This window comes from Sinocyclocheilus rhinocerous, unplaced genomic scaffold, assembly GCF_001515625.1.
Source record: "Sinocyclocheilus rhinocerous isolate Xijiao unplaced genomic scaffold, SAMN03320098_v1.1 scaffold1758, whole genome shotgun sequence".
NCBI classification, from domain to species: domain Eukaryota; kingdom Metazoa; phylum Chordata; class Actinopteri; order Cypriniformes; family Cyprinidae; genus Sinocyclocheilus; species Sinocyclocheilus rhinocerous.
In genome coordinates, this window is record NW_015631050.1 from 47,869 (window position 1) to 66,678 (window position 18,810).

At 36.4% G+C, this 18,810-nt stretch overlaps 1 protein-coding gene across 4 annotated transcripts; it reads left to right on the forward strand.

Moving 5' to 3' along the window:
* The first annotated feature begins 4,508 nt into the window (after positions 1-4,508).
* LOC107741310 (neurofascin-like) lies at positions 4,509-17,685 on the forward strand. 4 transcript variants are annotated; one of them, XM_016554001.1, is made up of 28 exons: positions 4,509-4,740; positions 4,828-4,895; positions 5,593-5,713; positions 5,840-5,945; positions 6,231-6,421; positions 6,508-6,630; positions 7,246-7,416; positions 7,706-7,817; positions 7,957-8,141; positions 9,158-9,289; positions 9,370-9,513; positions 10,615-10,726; positions 10,958-11,121; positions 11,358-11,505; positions 11,620-11,744; positions 11,824-11,925; positions 12,024-12,236; positions 13,121-13,197; positions 13,310-13,535; positions 13,625-13,740; positions 13,826-14,036; positions 14,115-14,237; positions 14,759-14,932; positions 15,028-15,159; positions 15,292-15,358; positions 15,649-15,660; positions 16,368-16,403; positions 16,503-17,685. In XM_016554001.1, exons 3-28 carry the CDS (start codon positions 5,608-5,610, stop codon positions 16,732-16,734), a joined length of 3,540 nt encoding a protein of 1,179 aa, XP_016409487.1. In that variant the 5' UTR covers positions 4,509-4,740; positions 4,828-4,895; positions 5,593-5,607; the 3' UTR covers positions 16,735-17,685. The 4 variants fall into 4 exon arrangements, with proteins under 4 accessions (XP_016409487.1, XP_016409488.1, XP_016409489.1 ...); XM_016554002.1 differs by lacking the exons at positions 4,509-4,740; positions 4,828-4,895 and having other exon boundaries at positions 5,200-5,713; XM_016554003.1 differs by lacking the exons at positions 4,509-4,740; positions 4,828-4,895 and having other exon boundaries at positions 5,694-5,713; positions 5,844-5,945.
* The last annotated feature ends 1,125 nt before the right edge of the window (positions 17,686-18,810 follow it).

Below are 18,810 nucleotides of genomic sequence, written 5' to 3' on the forward strand. Positions count from 1 at the left end.
TATGCTTGAACTTTTCAGTTTCTAAGCTATTTTATTGAGAAATCACAGAACAGTGTTGACAATACATTTCCGCGCTGAATGATTCTGTGCGCGCACGATGTGTGCGTGATGTATGTGTGCATTACAGTGCAGCTACGCAATCGATTAGAACTGCGATTAAATTACCTGTACAATAAGCTTTTTTAAATGTGCATTCTCCAGTTCAATTTCGAGCATCCAGTAATATAATCACACATGTCTTGTGGAGCACTTTCAGAGTATGCATTTATTTGTAATTTTAACTGTTTGGAAACGGAGGTAAATGTGGAAGTCCTTCAAAGATTTCTTATCCTGTTGCACCCTCTATAGGACCAGCGACTAGTCGACGTCAAGTTAAAGCATCATGGCAGAGCACTGAAGTCGACTAGTCGGTGCAACCCCTACCACATACTGAGACATACATCCTGAAGACTTCGGTTTCACTGGACTCTCTAAATTAAGCTAAAGATCCACTTCTTCAGCCCAAATCCCCAGGCTTGTTCCACATGAGTAGCCTCACTACACGCTTTGGAGAAAATTACACACTCACATGGCCAACCACATCAACTGGTACTTTAAAGGATCTGCAGCTTCAGAGAATGAGGAGCTGGATGGACAGCTAGAATACTACAGAGGTTCACCTGAGCACACGATGATCCAGGAAAAACCAGTGTCCTTTTTCGAGTGTCTGTTGAAACCCTCAACTATACCTGGTTTTGTGGGCAACTACCTGGGAATGGCCTCTTCCAGGCATAGTGACCAGACCACAACTGTAACAAGGACCCCAGAGGAAATGCTGGATAAAACAGTGAGCCTTGCTGACTCTGGCATGACCAGAAATCATAATTTAGTCAGACACCTCAATCACACTCAAGCATGTTGGCAACTGAATTTTGGGACTCAAATGAGTTTCATGTGTTGTTTGGCTTTGTGTGAATGACGGATCTTTTGGATGAATGACAAACTTCAAGAAGCCATTAGGGAAACTATCGCTCTGATTGGATATGTGGATCCGGTCAAAGGTTGCGGGGGTCAGGGTGCTTTCCATTGATGGAGGTGGAACCACGTAAGAAAACACCACATTTAATCAACATACTCTGCAGTAAATGCCTGTAAAGCTGGACAAATATGATCCAATACATCTTCCAAAAAAGCTTTTTAGGGATTCCGAACATCTGTGAGCAATTTATAAAATAAAGACAATTGTTTTATTCACTCATATAGAGAAACGTGTTTATGCCAAGATGGCTTTTACTTAAAGCTGTTTCCTTTATTTCGTTCCTGTAAGTCTTTCTTTTGTTGCTTGATTAACACCAATGTCTCGGACAATAGCAACTAAATTAGGCTGCTGTCCCTTTAAAACCGAATGCACAGCTGCAATGGATGCAATGTACTGATACACGTTCTCCCTACTGTTTATGTTCACTTAAGACGTAATCAACTGTGTTTACATGAATACTCATCAAAAAGGACAATTCGACATAATTTTGTGTGTAATTCTCCGTTCATGCAACGTGAAAGAGTAGCTACTCGCGCGCTGTGAGACGCGCTTTCTATGGCGTTATTTTAATGACAAATGTCGGGAGCGCATTATTGTAGCGCAGAAGCACATTAATATAATGCGCGAGCGCGAATCTCCCCGCTCGCACGCGGATTTCCTTTGCTCTCGCACAAAACCGGACGCGCGCGCTCAGATACACGTTGCTCTCGCCCAGAGAGTGTGCGCGCACTTAAAACGTGTCTCTCCTCTCACTCAAACTGTCCTGTGCACTCGCAAATCTCTCTGTGCTCATGCGCTAGATATTAATTCTTTTCGCATCCGAATTACCTGAGAATTATCTGGATGAGAACTATAATACAAGAACATCATTAAATTATGAAGATATGTCCTTACTGGTCACAAAAGATTGTGGAGGGCTGTGTTTATTGACAAGTTACAAATCATTGTTAGAGAAGTTACAAATCAAATACACAGCCATTTTAGACTGAATGTATTGAGCACTTCTGCCATGTGTAAATTCTGTATGAATGTCAATATTTATTTATTATTTCTATTTTTTAGGTTTATGAAATGAAATAAAAATAAGAGCACCACTAGGCTACTCTATAATCACTAGTTTATGTTTTGTTTTGTTTTTTTAAATAAGATGAAAGCATATAACAGATTATGTAGGCCTAAAGTATAATTAAAAATTCAGGCGATTTTAATACTTTACCATTGAAGTTCAGACTATAAAAATAATGGGAGAACAGTGGAAATGCAGTGGTTTTGACATTTTAAATGTCATGAGATTGATTTTAAAACAAAACAAAAACCTTTGGTTTTGAAATACCTTTAAATATTCTTTACTAGTCCCATTATAAAGATGATAGAGACATAGGCTACATAGAGACAGATTATTGCAGTGTGACCATTTCCTTAAAATATACAATACTGGAGTCACTAATCATGATTTTAGTGATGTTTTCAATGCTTGAACCGAAAAAGCTACATTGTCATCGCTCATGTGACTAGCAGTGACTGGGACACCAGTCAAGAGCGCTATTTGTTATTTTGGACAGTTGTGCAAATTTGTCCCTCTGAGAAGTTTCGTTATTTTACTTCAACCTCTGCTTTGAAAAAACTGGTGAACTTTTTTATCATAAGATTTTTGACAGACTGTCATGGCTTGGAGACCAAACATGGACAAACAGTGCAATAATTATGCTTTTATAAATTGAAAACAGACCGCACAGGATCCTCCATCTGCACTAAACACTGAAGCCATTGAAATGTCAACTCAGGTAAGAGAAAAAAATATATATCATTGAAGGAATTGATGCTAAAAAAAACAGAAAATATACACTGACATAATATGATTTTAGCTGACTTTATTTATTTTTTAATGTTTTCATTTTTATATTACTTTTTAATTTTTTTATAATAAAATGATTGTATCAATTTATCATGGTATTGCTATTTGGAAGTGGTTTCCACTATGACTGGCTGTAAAAACACAGTGATGTCACTCAGTTAAACAATGTATGTTTCATTATAATGTCATCCTCTACTCTGACTTGAGCTGAGAGCTGTGAGTCAGCTGCTTCATCTGAATTATGCTTGTCATTGCAGACAGTGTCGACAACACAGACAGATATAAACCAAGTTATGAGCCTGTTGAAGGGACTGTTAGTAGTTATGAACATAAAGAATTGTGCATAGGAAAAAATGGCTAACTTTAAAACTTTCATTTGTTTTCGCTTTGAGACGACTCACTAATTGTGAAATATCAATATCTTTCAACTTAGGCTATTTATGGCTTTGCTAATGTAAATACGACAAGATAACAATTGGTGCAAAATCAGATAATAAAATAAAGACTTTTGAATGGTACTAAAACCACTGATTATTAGTCAAAACTGACATTATTTAATATTTGTAAACAAAATCTGTTATTTTGCAGCTTAGTTTATCATCTTCGCTATGGTTATACAGTTATGCAATTATGTTTACATTCAGATTCAATATCTCATGACAAGTTAACCAGCATCTGTTCTTCCAAACAAGATGTAGTGCCACTTTAAGGCTGATCTGAAAAAAACCTTCAGAGATATTCTGTCTGAACAGAGCCTGCTTACTGTATCCATGTGGACAGAGGTTTCATTGTCCCGTCTCTGGAGGAAGCGGTTCATTCAGGCTGGTGTCTTGCGCTGTACAGTTTGGTGCATGGCACTGCCGCGCTGCTGATGTCATACGCACCGCTGAGGATACTGAAGCGCTGAGGAACATGACCAGAATTAGGTTATACTTATGTCTCTGTTTACTTAGTGAGCTGACTCAAGATCTGTTTTGTTCTTTCACCGTATTAGCTCATCTGTGGAGTGTACAGTAAGACCGTACTGGCATATTGTATAATTTATGCGTCCCTGGATGCCTGAGCTGATGTGGGTTTGGAATGTTTTTCTGTGGTTGAGATCCTGTTTCCACCCACATCTTCTCTCCTGAGTCAAGCTCTGCCCTCTGGGACGCTGTTATGACATGGATTTCATTCACCTGGTTCTGTTTTTGACCACGATAACTTACATTTACCACGTTTAAAGCTTTATTTAGTTAAAGTAAATATTTAAAGTATACAAAAGAGTATCAGTTTATTAGAAGGTGATTTTAATCTCTTTCAGATGCAGTCATGAGTCGCATGACCGCATTTTAATTTCACTGAGAAACAAACATTTCATTCATTATGAGTTAGCTTAGTTTTTCAGGACCAAACAATGCGACCCACACATTGATGTCATAATCAAAAAGAATGCAAAATATCTTTCAGCTGAGTTTGGCTATTTATGGCTTAAGGGCTTTTGCTAAAGTAAATTTGACAAGATAATTAATAAAAGGTCAGATAATAAAATAAAGACTTGTATTCTTGAATTACTATTTTAACAATAAAACTTTTTTTTTTTTTTACATCTTCCATAAGTATACTGAGAGAGAGAGAGAGAGAGAGAGAGAGAGACGTCATTCATGGTTCATGGGTAAAGTGGGCAAATGGATGAAGACAATGAAGAGGGATGTTAGTTGGAGAGGTATACATTACAGAGGACATCTGCTTGGATTTACATTGTTTTGGACCTATTTGAATGCAACAGAAACATTTGGGATTGGAATGACATTTTTGAAATATGGGGCAATGATGACAGATTAATATTACCATAATGAGGAAACAAACTGCTGGCCTGATATAAAAGGTAACAATCTCCAGATGGTGTACTTGACAAATGTGATATTTGTATAATATAGCATATAACTTTGATATCTATTTGTTTTTATTTTAGCTCTGTGAAATGACCTGCTGACACAGATAAAGAAGATTCTGTGAATCCTGGATACTCCAGTTTAGTTGGTAGGCTAGTTTGTGTAATTACACAGACAGGCTATTGTTTTCCCACTTTAGGAAACTTATAAAGTAGAATGCAGTAAGTAAACTAGGCTATTTTACAAACACATATGCATTATGTATTTGCATATGTACAGCGTAATGAATTAATCATGCAAATGGGTTGAATATATTCCTGTTTTTGGTCTTTTATCTCGGCCATTTATATTTTAACGGTTGTTTCTTTAAAAATAATATAATCGTATATTAAACATACACATATAATGAAAATACGTATACGTATTTAAAATACAAAAATAAACTTGTTTGTGGTTATTCTGGATGTAACCAGCATTGACGCAGTAGGATTACGCACAGGCTCCGGAGGTGCGTAAATGCAAATAGCTCTGATGTGGGGAGCGAATCATAGTTGTGGAAAGCGGAAGAGGGCGGGGACTTAAAATAATACCAGTGGTTCATTTGCATATGGATTAGTTTGGTTTGTCTGCTTCATTACAAACGCTTAAGCAAAGAGCGCTTTCAGGGTATACCATTAACTTCTACGCAATTCATAAAAACAAAACAAAAGCTTTAATAATTATTAAAACAGAATAGTTATGAATTAACAAACAAGGAGGTTCAAGACAAGTAGGGAAATAACTTCCTTAAGTATTTTGTAGTTATCTTAGTAGGCTACTGGTGCTAGTATTTTCTCTGTTGTCAGATCACTGTTAGGCAGATGCTGTTCAAAGCAGAGATGAGTGCTCGGAAGTGTTGGAGGATTCCTGCCATACTTACTATCCTACAGCAAACATGGATTTTAGCCATGGAAATTCCTCCTGATGGTGAGGAACTGCTATTTGGAACTTGTCCACAGCTGGCCTTGTGACCAGAGTTCATTGTTTATTCTCATACGTTGTCCTTTTAATTCATTTAACATTATATTTTCTGTGTACTGTATATCCCCACAGTCAGGCAGCCTCCGATGATCATTAAAGAGAGTCCTCAAGACCACATAGTAGATCCAGTTGACCCTATTATAGTGGCGTGTGAAGCAACAGGGAATCCACCTCCAGTGTAAGTATCCAACAAGGCATTTACTGTCACACAACGCGATATATAAGTATACATGTCAATTCTTGCACCGGACTGACCTAATTACTTAATAATATATTTTATTTAATTTACTTACCTTATAAATTTGGATTATCTAGATATTTCCTATGATTTGCTTTTGTTTGGTTGTTTAAAAAGTGATAAAATATTGACTGATTGCAAATGTAAAATGTATGCATTTTTAAATGACTATTTACAGTTGTGTTAGAAAAAGTGTAATTGACAGATGACACTTATTGCACATAGCTTCACATGGACACGTAATGGAGTGTACCTGAATGTGGCTCGAGATCCTCAGGTCAGCATGAGGTGGCGTTCTGGCACATTAGAGATTTTCTTCTGGGGTCGTCCTGATGACTATGAGGGTGTCTATCAGTGCACGGCGACTAATGAGTTTGGCTCTGCTCTGTCCAGCTACATCAGTCTGCGTGTCTCCAGTAAGCCCGTACACAGCATGCAATTGCTAATACACAGCAATAGCATTGTGTCAATGGGCTTTTAAACATATCATTTCTGTGATCAGAGGCCCGTACGTGGTTGAAGGAGTATCTTGAGCCAGTCTCAGTGGTGGTTGGACTTCCTCTCATCCTTCCCTGCAATCCTCCTGTAGGTCCTCCAAAACCTGACACTTACTGGCTGAACAGCAGTAAGTCTCCGAACTCAGATGTTTCTGATACAAAAGATAAAATGATCTAAAGTTGCTTTGGAAGCATCAGAGTCAGTGCTAAGTTGTACTAAGATGTACACTACTGCTTAAAATTTTGGGGTCAGTAGGATTTTTTTTAAAGTTAAAGTTATGATGTTACAAAAGATTTCTATCTCAAATAAATGCTGTTCTTCTGAACTTTCTTTTCATCAAAGAATTATAAAAAATGTACCGTTGTTTCCACTAAATTATTAAGCAGCACAGCAGTTTTCAGTGACTATACTGAAGGATCATGTGACACTAAAGACTAAAGTAATGGCTGCTGAAAATGTAGCGTTGCCATCACAGGAATAAATTACATGTTTTCTGTATGAATATATTTTAAAATGTATTTTTAATTGTAATAATATTTCACCTCTTATTGTATATTTGATCAAATAAATGCATAAGAGAATTATTTTAAAAAACATTAAACTATCTTACAGAGCCCACACTTTTGAACGGTAGTGTATCTGTATAATGAGTCTTCAGTTTAACGGTTACGATTGTTGAACCTTAAATAAGCCTTTAAATATACTGGCAATAGTTTTATCCAAGTTCATCTTTATTCCATAGCCATGGTACCAATCCATCAGGATCGTCGCGTATCAAAGGCAGAGAATGGAGATCTGTACTTCTCCAGTATCGTAGCAGAAGACGCTTTTACAAACTATGTCTGTGTCGCGCGCTTCCCCTTCACGAACACCATCCAGCAGAAACCGCCCCTCATCCTGCAGGTGCTCACAGGTCTGTGTTTGAGGAATTATTTTTTATTCTGCTATAGGATTCATCTTTAAGCAAATCTGTCTTAACATTTCCTCCCGTGCTTGTGTCTGTGTTTGTTCAGTTGAGGAAGAGCCATGATTAAACCATCTAACAGTCTAACACCATGGTGAGTTAGGACTCTTTCTTATGCTCTTTTATTGTAAACACTCGGCAGACCTTAACAGATCCACTAACTATTCACCTCTGCTTTGGCCAGGTTTGTAAAGTGTGAAGTTGTCTATCAAATTTGTGATATTTTATGTCTATGCAGCTCGCATGGCAGCCCATACAGCACCCAAGTTTCTGAAACCCAAAGGAACCACCAGCACAACCATGGCGATGCTGGGGGAAGAGCTCATTTTGGAGTGTTTTGCTGCTGGAGTGTGAGTTTTAAAATCATTTTGATGACTTAACTGTTTTCTGAGAGCAGTTGAATGCAGTTGATTATTTGATTGCCTTGTTGTGAAACCTGCTTTTAACTTTTAACCATTAGTAACTCTGATTCTCTCATTTTTCTTGAAGTCCGACTCCCTCCATCAAATGGACTAAAGATTGGCAGGAGATGTCCATGACGGGAAAGAAGTTGGAGAACTTTAATAAGACGCTTAGAATAAAGAACGTCTCTATGGATGATGGAGGAGACTACATCTGCAGCGCTTCAAACAGGATGGGCAGCCTGGACCACGTCATCACTGTCAGGGTCAAATGTAGAATACTTCATTACTTTATTACTATTGTTCATGGCTGTCACTATGTGGATTGACCCAAAAAATTTCAATTCTGTCATTATTTGTTCATTCTTATGATGTTCTGAACCCGGTATACTGCCATTTTTTTCTATGGAACACAAATAGAGAATTTGAAGACAGTTCATGCTGCTCTGTGCCATACAATGACATGTAATGTTTCATAGTGACCAGACCACATCTGTCATTGAACAAAAACACATGATAAATGCACCATAATAATTGTCCAAACAACTATTTACATGTATATTGTGTGAGGAAAAGACCAAAATTTATGTCTTTATTTACTAACAATTATGACACCATTTCACCTCATCACATTAGCTTGGACATTTAAAACATCATCTGACATAAGTGATATTACACCTGGTTCCATATTCACAGTACTGTTCAAACGTTTGGGGTCGGTATCATTTTATGAATGTTTTTAAAGGAAGTCTCTAATGCTCAGTGAGGCTGGATTTATTTGATCAAAACCAGTAATATTGTGAAATATTATTACAATTTAAAAAAACTTTCTATCTGAATATATCTTATGTTTTTAATGTATTCTTGTGATGGTAAAGCTGAATTTTCAGCATCATTACTCCAGTCTTTAGTGTCACATGATGCTTCAGAAATCATTCTAATATGCTGATTTGGTGCTCAAAAACATTTAGTATTATTAATGTTGCCAACAATTGTGCTGCTTAATAGTTTTATGGAAACTGTGATACATTGTATTTTTCAGGATTCTTTGATGAATAGAAAGTTCAAAAGAACAGAAACCTTTTTTGAACAATAATATAATTTGAGCATTTCAGAGTGGCAGATTTTCAATCACACAAATCTATATCAAAACATAAGCATTATGGAACTATCTGAAGATGAATAAATAATGATACATTTTATTTTAATTATTACTTACAGAATGACTGAAATGAAAATCAAGATCACTATCTATTCTCAATTCTCTTTCCACCTGTTGCCATCTGCAGCGGTTCCGTTCTGGGTGGAGAAGCCTGAGAGTCTGGTTTTGTCTCGTGATGACAGTGGTAGTATAGTGTGTAGAGCTGATGGAATTCCACGACCCCAGATACAGTGGCTGGTTAATGGAGAGCCAATCAGTGGTGAGAAAAACAACAGCTTCATTTACAACCAGGTGCACTGCCAAGCTTTGTAATGCTCACTCTTTCTGTGTTCACTTTAGATGCTCCTAAGAGTCCAGGCAGACAGGTTTCAGGAGACACTTTGATGTTCAGGGTTGTGGTCCCAGACAGCGCTGCTGTGTTCCAATGCAACGCTTCAAACCAGTACGGCTATATCATGGCAAATGCTTTCTTGGCTGTAATGGGTAAGAGCTAGAAGAGGCTGGAATGAAACATACTAGCATTTACATGCACCATCAGCTTTAACCATTACTTGCAACTTCACCCTTACGCAAAGAAAATATATTTCCTAATATATGAATGATCAATATATTAAATGACATAATGGTATATTAGAAATTATACAGAATAATATATTGTGTAAATATATTACAATATATTGAATAATATATAAGCAATTGCCGCTTTTCATATATTGAAAAATATGTGACAATATATTTACTTATATATCACAATATATGTCATTTTATATTCAGTAATACACTTTATAATATATAGATGTACATGTGATAAGATATGGTACTGCATGTGTAAAAATATATTGAACATATATTCATGCAGTATATACACACATATATGGAAATATATATTTCTTATATTTAACAATCATTTATGATATACTATATGTTTCATATTTTAAAATATAGCTAGCTTGTAATAGCATAAGCACACCTGCTCATAATAAAGCACTTAGTAAACAGACTATCATTGTGCTGAACAGTGTACTACCATTACTTTTTAAATAAAGTAACATAATTTAACAGTGTTTGGCAAATAGTTTTCCTGACCACAGACTCTACTCTTCTGCACAATGGTAACCACACAAACTTTTACAAACCCTTTTACATTTCAAAATAATACAACATTAAACACTCACAGATATCCCCCTATATTAATATTGAGCAAAAACACATGAAATAACACTTAATTTTAAAATTTTTACTCTCCTTTAACAGTCAGAAGCAAAGCATGCTGGGAACTAAAAATCTGCTGTAACTCATTCCGTGAATGTGTGTATATACATTCACATTTATATGGGAACATATATGTGCAATACATACTCAATAAAGGATCAAACAATGAATATTTATTTTTGTCTTCATTTCTAAATATATTTGTATGTATCAATATATAGCTATATATGGTCAATGCATATTTTGCTGTTTATTGAAAAATATAAGCACTAGTTTCTAATATATGGAAATTTATTATGTAATATATTGCATTATATTTTGCAGTATATTACCATATATTTTTGTTTTGTAAGGGTACTCTGTTGTCTGCAGATATGAAACCTCGACTGCTTGGTCCCAGAGATGAACTCATTAAAACAACAGAAGGCAATAATACTCATTTAGACTGCCCATATTTTGGCTCTCCTAAACCTGATCTGCGGTGGTAAATATATGTCTTACTATCATTTATATTCATCATCCAAGTCAGTATTGTAAGTTGTAAGAACAGTAACTTGTAAGGAGTTTTTACTTTTGAATTGTCACAAATACAAGCATAAAAACAGGAAATATGTCTGTTGTGATGGTGTGAATAAACAAAAAGTGGAGTAATTGCATAAAAGATTTAAAAATGTAAGTGCACATAACAAAGTTTCCAATCAACGTGTGTGTATAGGTCAAAAGGAGGACTAGGTACCTTAGAGGGAAGTCGTCATATGATTCTTCCAAATGGTACATTGGAAATCAGAAACACAAAGCTACAAGATCAAGGAAGCTATGTGTGTGTTGCAAGCAATGTCATTGGACGAGATGAGAAGGAGGTCCAACTAGAGGTCAAAGGTCAGTATCTGGAAAAGTTCCTGCTTTGAAATTTCTAATTAAAATACCTATATTTCATAAGCACCAATGTCCATTTAAAACGTTTAAAAATGATTATGGTTTATAAAACATCCAAGAAGGAAAATTATTTTGCTTTAAAGATTCTTGATTCTCCATTTTACTTGTATATGTTTTGTATATCATTATAATGCAGGTTGCCCTGCTTGTTAAAAGATTAACTTACTTTTATTTTATAGAGCCCATTAAAATTGTCCGTGCCCCACACAATACTGTAGTCATAAGAGGAAGTCTGGCTCACTTTGATTGTAAGATAAAATTTGACCCGACTCTGGATGTCACCGTCACTTGGCTTAAAGACAAGAAGTTCTTGATCTTAGGAAGGAGGTAAACACAAAAAAATGTTTAAATCTGGCCACAAGCATGATGGAAGTGTCATTAATTATTCTAATGGTTTACTGCATTAAAATATACTGTATTTGACTGCTTTGTGTATTATAGGATGACAAAGGACGAGGATTCTCTGAGCATTGCTGATGTGTACAGACGAGATGAAGGCGTCTACACCTGCAGGGTTAAAAGTGAACTGGAGGAGGTCACTGCCTCAGCCAAACTCACTGTGATGGGTACCAGCACATATACTGTCTCTACACATGTATACAGTATAAACATGAGCACATTAATCATGTATACTTTTGCTTTTAGATCGTCCAGACCCGCCCAGTGACCTAGAGATATCAGACCCATCAGAGAGGAGCGTTAGACTCACCTGGATACCAGGACTAAGCAACCACAGTCCTATTAAAGGTACACAAATACACACATCCACACAAACATAGATGCAAACTAAATTTTTAAACAATCTAGCCTGACAATGACATAATCTTGAATGAATTCTCTTTTAGAGTACGTGGTTCAATTTACTGAAGATCTCCTTGCAGACTATTGGCTGCTGCCAAGCAGCTGGAAGAACCTGTCCAGCTACCCGGGGAGCCTAAACTCTGTCATTTTACAGCTGACACCATTTGTGGAGTACAGATTCCGGGTCATTGCTGTAAACGGTATAGGTCCCAGTAAACCCAGCTGGCCATCTGAATACTACCAGACTGGAGGAGCTGGTAGGTCCCTATTCTATTCTATTCTATTCTCGTTCAAAAGTTTGGGGTCGGTAAGATTTTTTTCTTTTGTCAATCACAACTACAGTAAAGTCCATTCACAACAAGGACGATACCTATAATGATAATGATAAAGATATAGTTTTAAAAATTGTTCTAAATTAAAAACGAATAGCAAAGTCCACACCACAACTATAACGATAACAGCACAGGGGAACAGTATTGTTGGAATCACTTTCAGAACGATGAATGACAAACGTTGACAGCCAGTCAGAATCCACCTGACTTTAAAGAGCTTGAACATTTAAAGAGGCAGAAAACAGCATGTGCTTATTATAAATAAAGAATGTTATCATATGTTGGTATGGACGCTTATATAGCTATCAATATAGTTATCATTCTTGGTGTGAACAGGCCATTATTGTGAAATATTATTACGTTTTAGAATAGATGTTTTCTGTTTGTTATATATTTTAAAATGTAATTTATTCCCGTGATGCAAAGCTGAATTTTCAGCAGTCATTATTCTAGTCTTCAGTGTCACATGATCCTTCGGAAATCATTCTATTCTGCTGATTTGGTGCTCAATAAACATTTATTATTATTATCAATGTTGAAAACAGTTGTTCTGCTTAATAAACTTGTGGAAACCATGATAAATGTTTTTCAGGATACTTTGATGAATTAAATGTTCAAAAGAACAGCATTTATTTGAAATACTTTTGAAAAATCTTTTGTAACATTATAAATGTTTTTTTTTTTACTGTAACTTTTTATCAATTTAATACATCCTTGCTGAATAACTGTATTAAGCTCTTTTAAAAAATTGAATATTATTATATTATAATATATTGTACTGCATGTTGAATTATGTTTTGTGTCTTTAGTGCCTGATGCCATCCCAAGAAACATCCAAGGAATGGGAAGTGGAGTGTTCAGAAATAACATGGAAATCAGCTGGGAGGTGATGTTCTGATGATTGATGGATAGCAGTCATTTTATTCAGAGTTGTTGAGTGTGATGTAATCACATGCATATGATTTATATTAACTGTGATGTTTTTGTTGTGTCTGAAGCCACTGGAGTACAGAGAATGGAATGGGCCGAAACTGGGCTACATGGTTTGGTGGAGACGAAGGGATTCAAGGGAGGAGTGGAAGAACTACACAACATACTGGTGGTGTAGCTACATCATCTATGACACTGACACTTTCACTCCCTATGAGATTAAAGTTCAGGCCGTCAACTTCTTCGGCTATGGCCCAGAATCCCCTATTGTGCTTGGCTACTCTGGGGAGGACCGTAAGTTCACATCTACTGAAGTTCTGTTCAGCATACATTAGAAAAGCAGATTCTGGTCAGTGCTTCACTCATATTGGGTTCTCTAACAGGTCCAGTTGCCGCTCCATCTGACCTGAGCGTGTCAGACATTGAGAGCACAAAGCTGACAGTCCATTGGGATCCAGTGGCACGAGCTGACATCATGGGTGATATAAAAGAGTACAAAGTATGGCTTCTTAGTTGCACAGGTAAGTTCATGCCCTTGCAGTAAATGATATGGGCTGCTGATGGAGCTGTGGTTGGTTTATCAGGTTTATTACTGGAGAGAAAGCAGTCGTCTGCCCTGGCACATTGTTAGCAGGAGGATTAAGACCAAGAGTTTTAAAGCTAATGGACCTCGTCTGTCTGGGACCCTGATCGGTCTTGTACCATATAGTAACTACAGAATGTATATTGTAGTGGCCAATAACCGCTACGAGGGTCCGCCCAGCAACACCATTGAGTTTCAGACACCTGAAGGAGGTATTAAACTGTCCAGTTAACATTATAACACATCAAACACATACAAGACTTCTTACATGCACCTCCCTTCCACTCTAGTGCCCTCGATTCCCAGATCGTTCAGAATCATGCACCGGCACTATGACACCATTTATCTGGACTGGGAAGAACCTGCAGAACCCAATGGCATTCTGACCGGATATATTCTCAAATATCAGACGTGTAAGTGCACTTACATCACCTTTTTTTAAAAGCATAAGAATCGATTTTTTTTTAATGAATAGAAAGTTCAAAAGAACAGCATTTGTTTGAAATGGAAATCTTTTGCAACTTTATAAATGTCTTTATTGTTCATCAATTTAATGCATTCTTGCTAAATAAAATATTAAAAACATTTACTGACTATAAACTTTTGAATGGTAGTATATGTGTAAATTATATAAACTATTATCATGACATGCCATCGTTTTGACAGTCTCTTAAACTAACATTTAGTTCACTGTGGTAAAAACATTAATAATTAACTGGTTTAATGATCAAAAATGCACGCAAACCTTGCATGTCTCTCCCCCCAAAAATGTAGCATTCCTTAAAATGATGACATTATTTGTAGCTTTTCTGCAGCATTTTATTTTATTTATGTTATTGTTTGTTTATCACTAGAAAATGACTAAGTGATTACACAAATCAGAGTTCGAAATGGTATCTAGCCCTACAAGACTGTGATGATAATTTCTCTTTAGTGAACATCACTCTGGGCGACAGAATCCTGGTTGAATACATTCCTCCTAATATCACATACTTCTCTCTGCGCCGTTTTGACCGTTACACTCGATACAAGTTCTCACTGGCAGCACAAACCGAGACTGGAGTCGGGGAGGCGTTCACAGAGGAATCACCCCATTTTACAACTGAGGGTAAGGTGTCTTCATTTACATTCATATGATCATTGTTCTGTAAACACAAAATGATTCCTTACATCTTCTGCATGATTGGCTGTGTGCATGAACAGAATATACCCGGGATCAAGTGGACATTGTGACGCAGGGCTGGTTCATTGGCTTAATGTGTGCAGTTGCTCTCCTCGTTCTTATCATGCTCATAGTCTTTTTCATCAAGAGGAGCCGAGGAGGAAAGTACCCAGGTGCAATATAAATTACTTGAGACAAATTACTATATACAAAGTGTCTCCTGAGACAAGTTACATATAATTATTATGCATTTTTTATAATATATGTGGCAAAATATATTCTTTTGTTTGTTTGGTTTTTGTAAGTGCGGGACAAGAAGGACTTTGCACTGGAGCCAGTGGATGATAGAGAGAATGGAACGTTTGATTACAGGTGACTTTCTGTTTGATTTTGAAAATTTTCAAGTTTATTTACTACAGGCACAGTTTATTTTCAGTGATGCACTTACATGAAAATAGCATGTGAGATACACTAAAGGGTGAAAAATTAATCAATCCTATCATTTACATCATAACATAATCGCATTAGCACAGGTTGATTTGAAGTATGTACTGTATACCACAATAATTGTTCCATTTTCATCACTCCATCCATCAAAATTTCTCACTTTGTTTATTCCTCCTTTATTTCTGTTTATGTCCTTTGCGATTGGACCACTGAAGGTCTCTTGAGAGGTATGAATGTCATACATATGTTATGTCATACATAACAAGTGTTTACTTTTTTTTATTAAATGACCTTATTTGTTTTACTACAATAATTAATACACTACAAGTATTCCAGTCTAACGATTGAGCTATTTTTAAAACTGTTTTTACACTATTGTTCAAAGGTTTGGGAAATTAATACTTTTATTCAGCAGGATGCATTAAATTGTTCCAAAAGTGACAGTAAGGATATTTATAATAATAATTTTTAATTCTTTTGAACTTTCTATTCATCCAAGAATGTATCACAATTTCCACAAAAATATCAAGCAGCACAATTGTTTTCAACAGTGATAATAATAAGAAGTGTTTCTTGAGCAGCAAATCAGCATATTAGAATGATTTCTGAGGAAGAATGGAGTAATGATGCTGAAAATTCAGCTTTACCACCATAGGAATAAACATTCAAATAGAACACAGTTCTTTTAAATTGTAATAATATTTCACAGTATTAATGTTTTTACTGTATTTTTGATCAAATAAATGCAGCCTTGTTGAGCAGAAGACATTTCTTTCAAAAACATTTAAAAAATCTTACTGACCGCGGCGCAAACCTTTGAACGGCTGTGTATTTTTTATTGACTACTGTTGTCAAATTTTTTATGTTTTGTATGTCATGTTTATGTTTGCTGCTTCATATTATATTAATTGTGACTTCTTGGCTTCTATATCAGGATAACACGAGTGTCCACAATGCTCTATACCAGACGGTATGTATCTCTTTAAGCTTTGTTATGAGCATTGTTTGGAATAAGGAAGATCTTCTTCCCTGTAAAATCCCTGTCTCAAATGAATAATTTCCCCCTCAGTGAGGAAGAAAGTCGACAGGGACGCAGTCAAGGTGTGATCGAGCACATTGGCAGGAGAACGAACAGTGACGACAGCCTCATGGAGTACGGTGAGGGTGAAGAGATCGAGTTTAATGAGGATGGCTCCTTCATCGGCGAGTACACGGGCGTCAGTAAGAGGACCATCGACAGAAGCCCGTACCATGACAGCTCTGAGCCCACGTCTCCTGTGGCCATCTACTCTTTTGCTTAGAGCTCATGGTGGGATGCCCACAGTGTCCCATTGAACCAACTTTACACAGACGGACCTGACCTCAAACCACACAACACAAGATTATGATCTGTTTGACCTGTCGGACAGGCTGCAAATGATGTGTAGAGGTGTGTTTTAAAGGTAAACCGGTGTTTCTGGTGATTTACAGTAAAAGTACCAATCAGTGTTTTTCAAATCCACAAATCATGCGAGAGGAAGCCAAGCAAAGATGTCTTGATGTGTTTATCATGTTGATAAGAAGACTGAAAAGAAACGGCTGATAGAAGCTTGATTCGCTGAACAAGCTTATATTCATTTTATAAAATAACATTCAGTATCATTTCACACCGATTTACTTACACAGACATATGAAGAGATGTTGAGCATCAATAACTCCCACAATGCTTTGTTGTTTAACCAGAGTTTGATGTCACTGATAGTTGATACTAATTCTTGTGTATTTTGTTTTTCAATAGCACCGTTTTTACTTGTATTTTTGTGTGTTTGCTGTACTGTAGGTCACATTAATGGACTACAAACCACTTATTCTCACACAAAACACAATCTAACCCTTTGCTTCATATTATAGTATGATGTACATGATGGCTTTTGTATTTTTTTTTTCTCTCAGTCTGTTAAGAGTACTATCATAAATGTAGTAGTGCTTCAGTTATTAAAGTGCATCAAGTGAATTAATGCCTTTGTGGTAACTGAAGTAAAGGTCATAATAGGTCACAGTGACCAGGGCCTATCAAGCTCCAAAAAGAGCAAAAACAAGTGATAAAAGCACCATAAAATGGTCTGTATGAATCATTCACTGTATCTTCCAAGCAGGGGCGGATTGGCCATCTGGCAATTCTGGCAAATGCCAGAGGAGCCTGACCATTTTGTTTAAGGTGGGCCGGTCAGATTTGTTCTAAATATATATGAATAAAATAGTTTTTACGGGCCAACAGCTCATAGGACGTGTTTTTATCGCTTGCACAATTTCTCTATGGTTATAATAATAATAATGTTAATAATAAATAAATGTTAAGCATTTGGCCCAGTCGGTAACTGAACTGTTCAGTCAAAATCAAGCACGTCATCAGAGAGAGAGATTGCAACACGAGCTAATTTTCAGTAAAAGCTAGATAATGGACCGTAAAAAAGGAAAGGTGGTGCAGAAAAACGAAAAAAAAGGGCTTAAGTCCGACGCTGCTAAATGCGTAAAATTAACCGAACTCTTTTCAAAAGGTTTAATTCGGCTGCTGCAGCGGAGAACAGTTAGTGCCGCAGAGGTAAGAAGAAAACAGAAAATACAGCTAGCACAAGTCATTTTTACACTACTTCTGCCAGTTAGCTCCTGTTTTTTTTTTGTTTTTTTGACAGTAGCCTACATTGTATTAAACAGTTGTAAGCTTAGCGTAGAACCCCAGTATATTTTAAAATGTCATTGCTTCGTGATAATTGGTTAACTTAAGTGTTAACGAGCCTGTTACTGAATTGAATGACTGAAATATCAGCAGATAAAGTGGGATTTAGGGTAAAAACTGATGTAGGCTACTTGCAATATAGTCTAACACATCAAAAACCTGTAGCAATAGCATAGTAGCCTACTATATACATTTGTAGTGAACTTTACTTTGAATGTGTAGATAGTCATATATTAAAATAAAACATTGAGCACGCATACAGTACATACGTTTACAGTATGCAATTAATCCTCCTTAGGTAGGGTGGACTGCAGAGTCAAGTGTCATGGAGGTAGGAAGACACAATGAGAGAGACACACCCTGATACAGATGCTGCCAGTTTCTTAATAATGTGTCTCTAATAAACTATTAATTAACTCTTAGGATAAGAGGAACCTGTGCATGTATGTCACACACACACACAGAGAGAGAGAGAGATCATACTCACACACATACTTTACATCACACACACATAAATGCACATGCAGCACATACTAGCAACACTTCAGCATACTTTAATTCACAAATAATTGTATATCAAAAAGGATTTACTGCTGCTACTATTTATAGTTTTTGCTATATATTCTATTCCCTTTTTTTGCTATTATTACTTGTTTGTATT

What these genes read in the sequence shown, in the direction of transcription:
- LOC107741310 (XM_016554001.1), top strand. Translation starts at nt 5,608, where the DNA reads ATGCTGTTCAAAGCAGAGATGAGTGCTCGGAAGTGTTGGAGGATTCCT. An exon ending in CTACCAGACTGGAGGAGCTG is followed by an intron (nt 12,237 to 13,120) that starts GTAGGTCCCTAT and finishes TTGTGTCTTTAG; the next exon opens with TGCCTGATGCCATCCCAAGA. An exon ending in TATTCTCAAATATCAGACGT is followed by an intron (nt 14,238 to 14,758) that starts GTAAGTGCACTT and finishes ATTTCTCTTTAG; the next exon opens with TGAACATCACTCTGGGCGAC.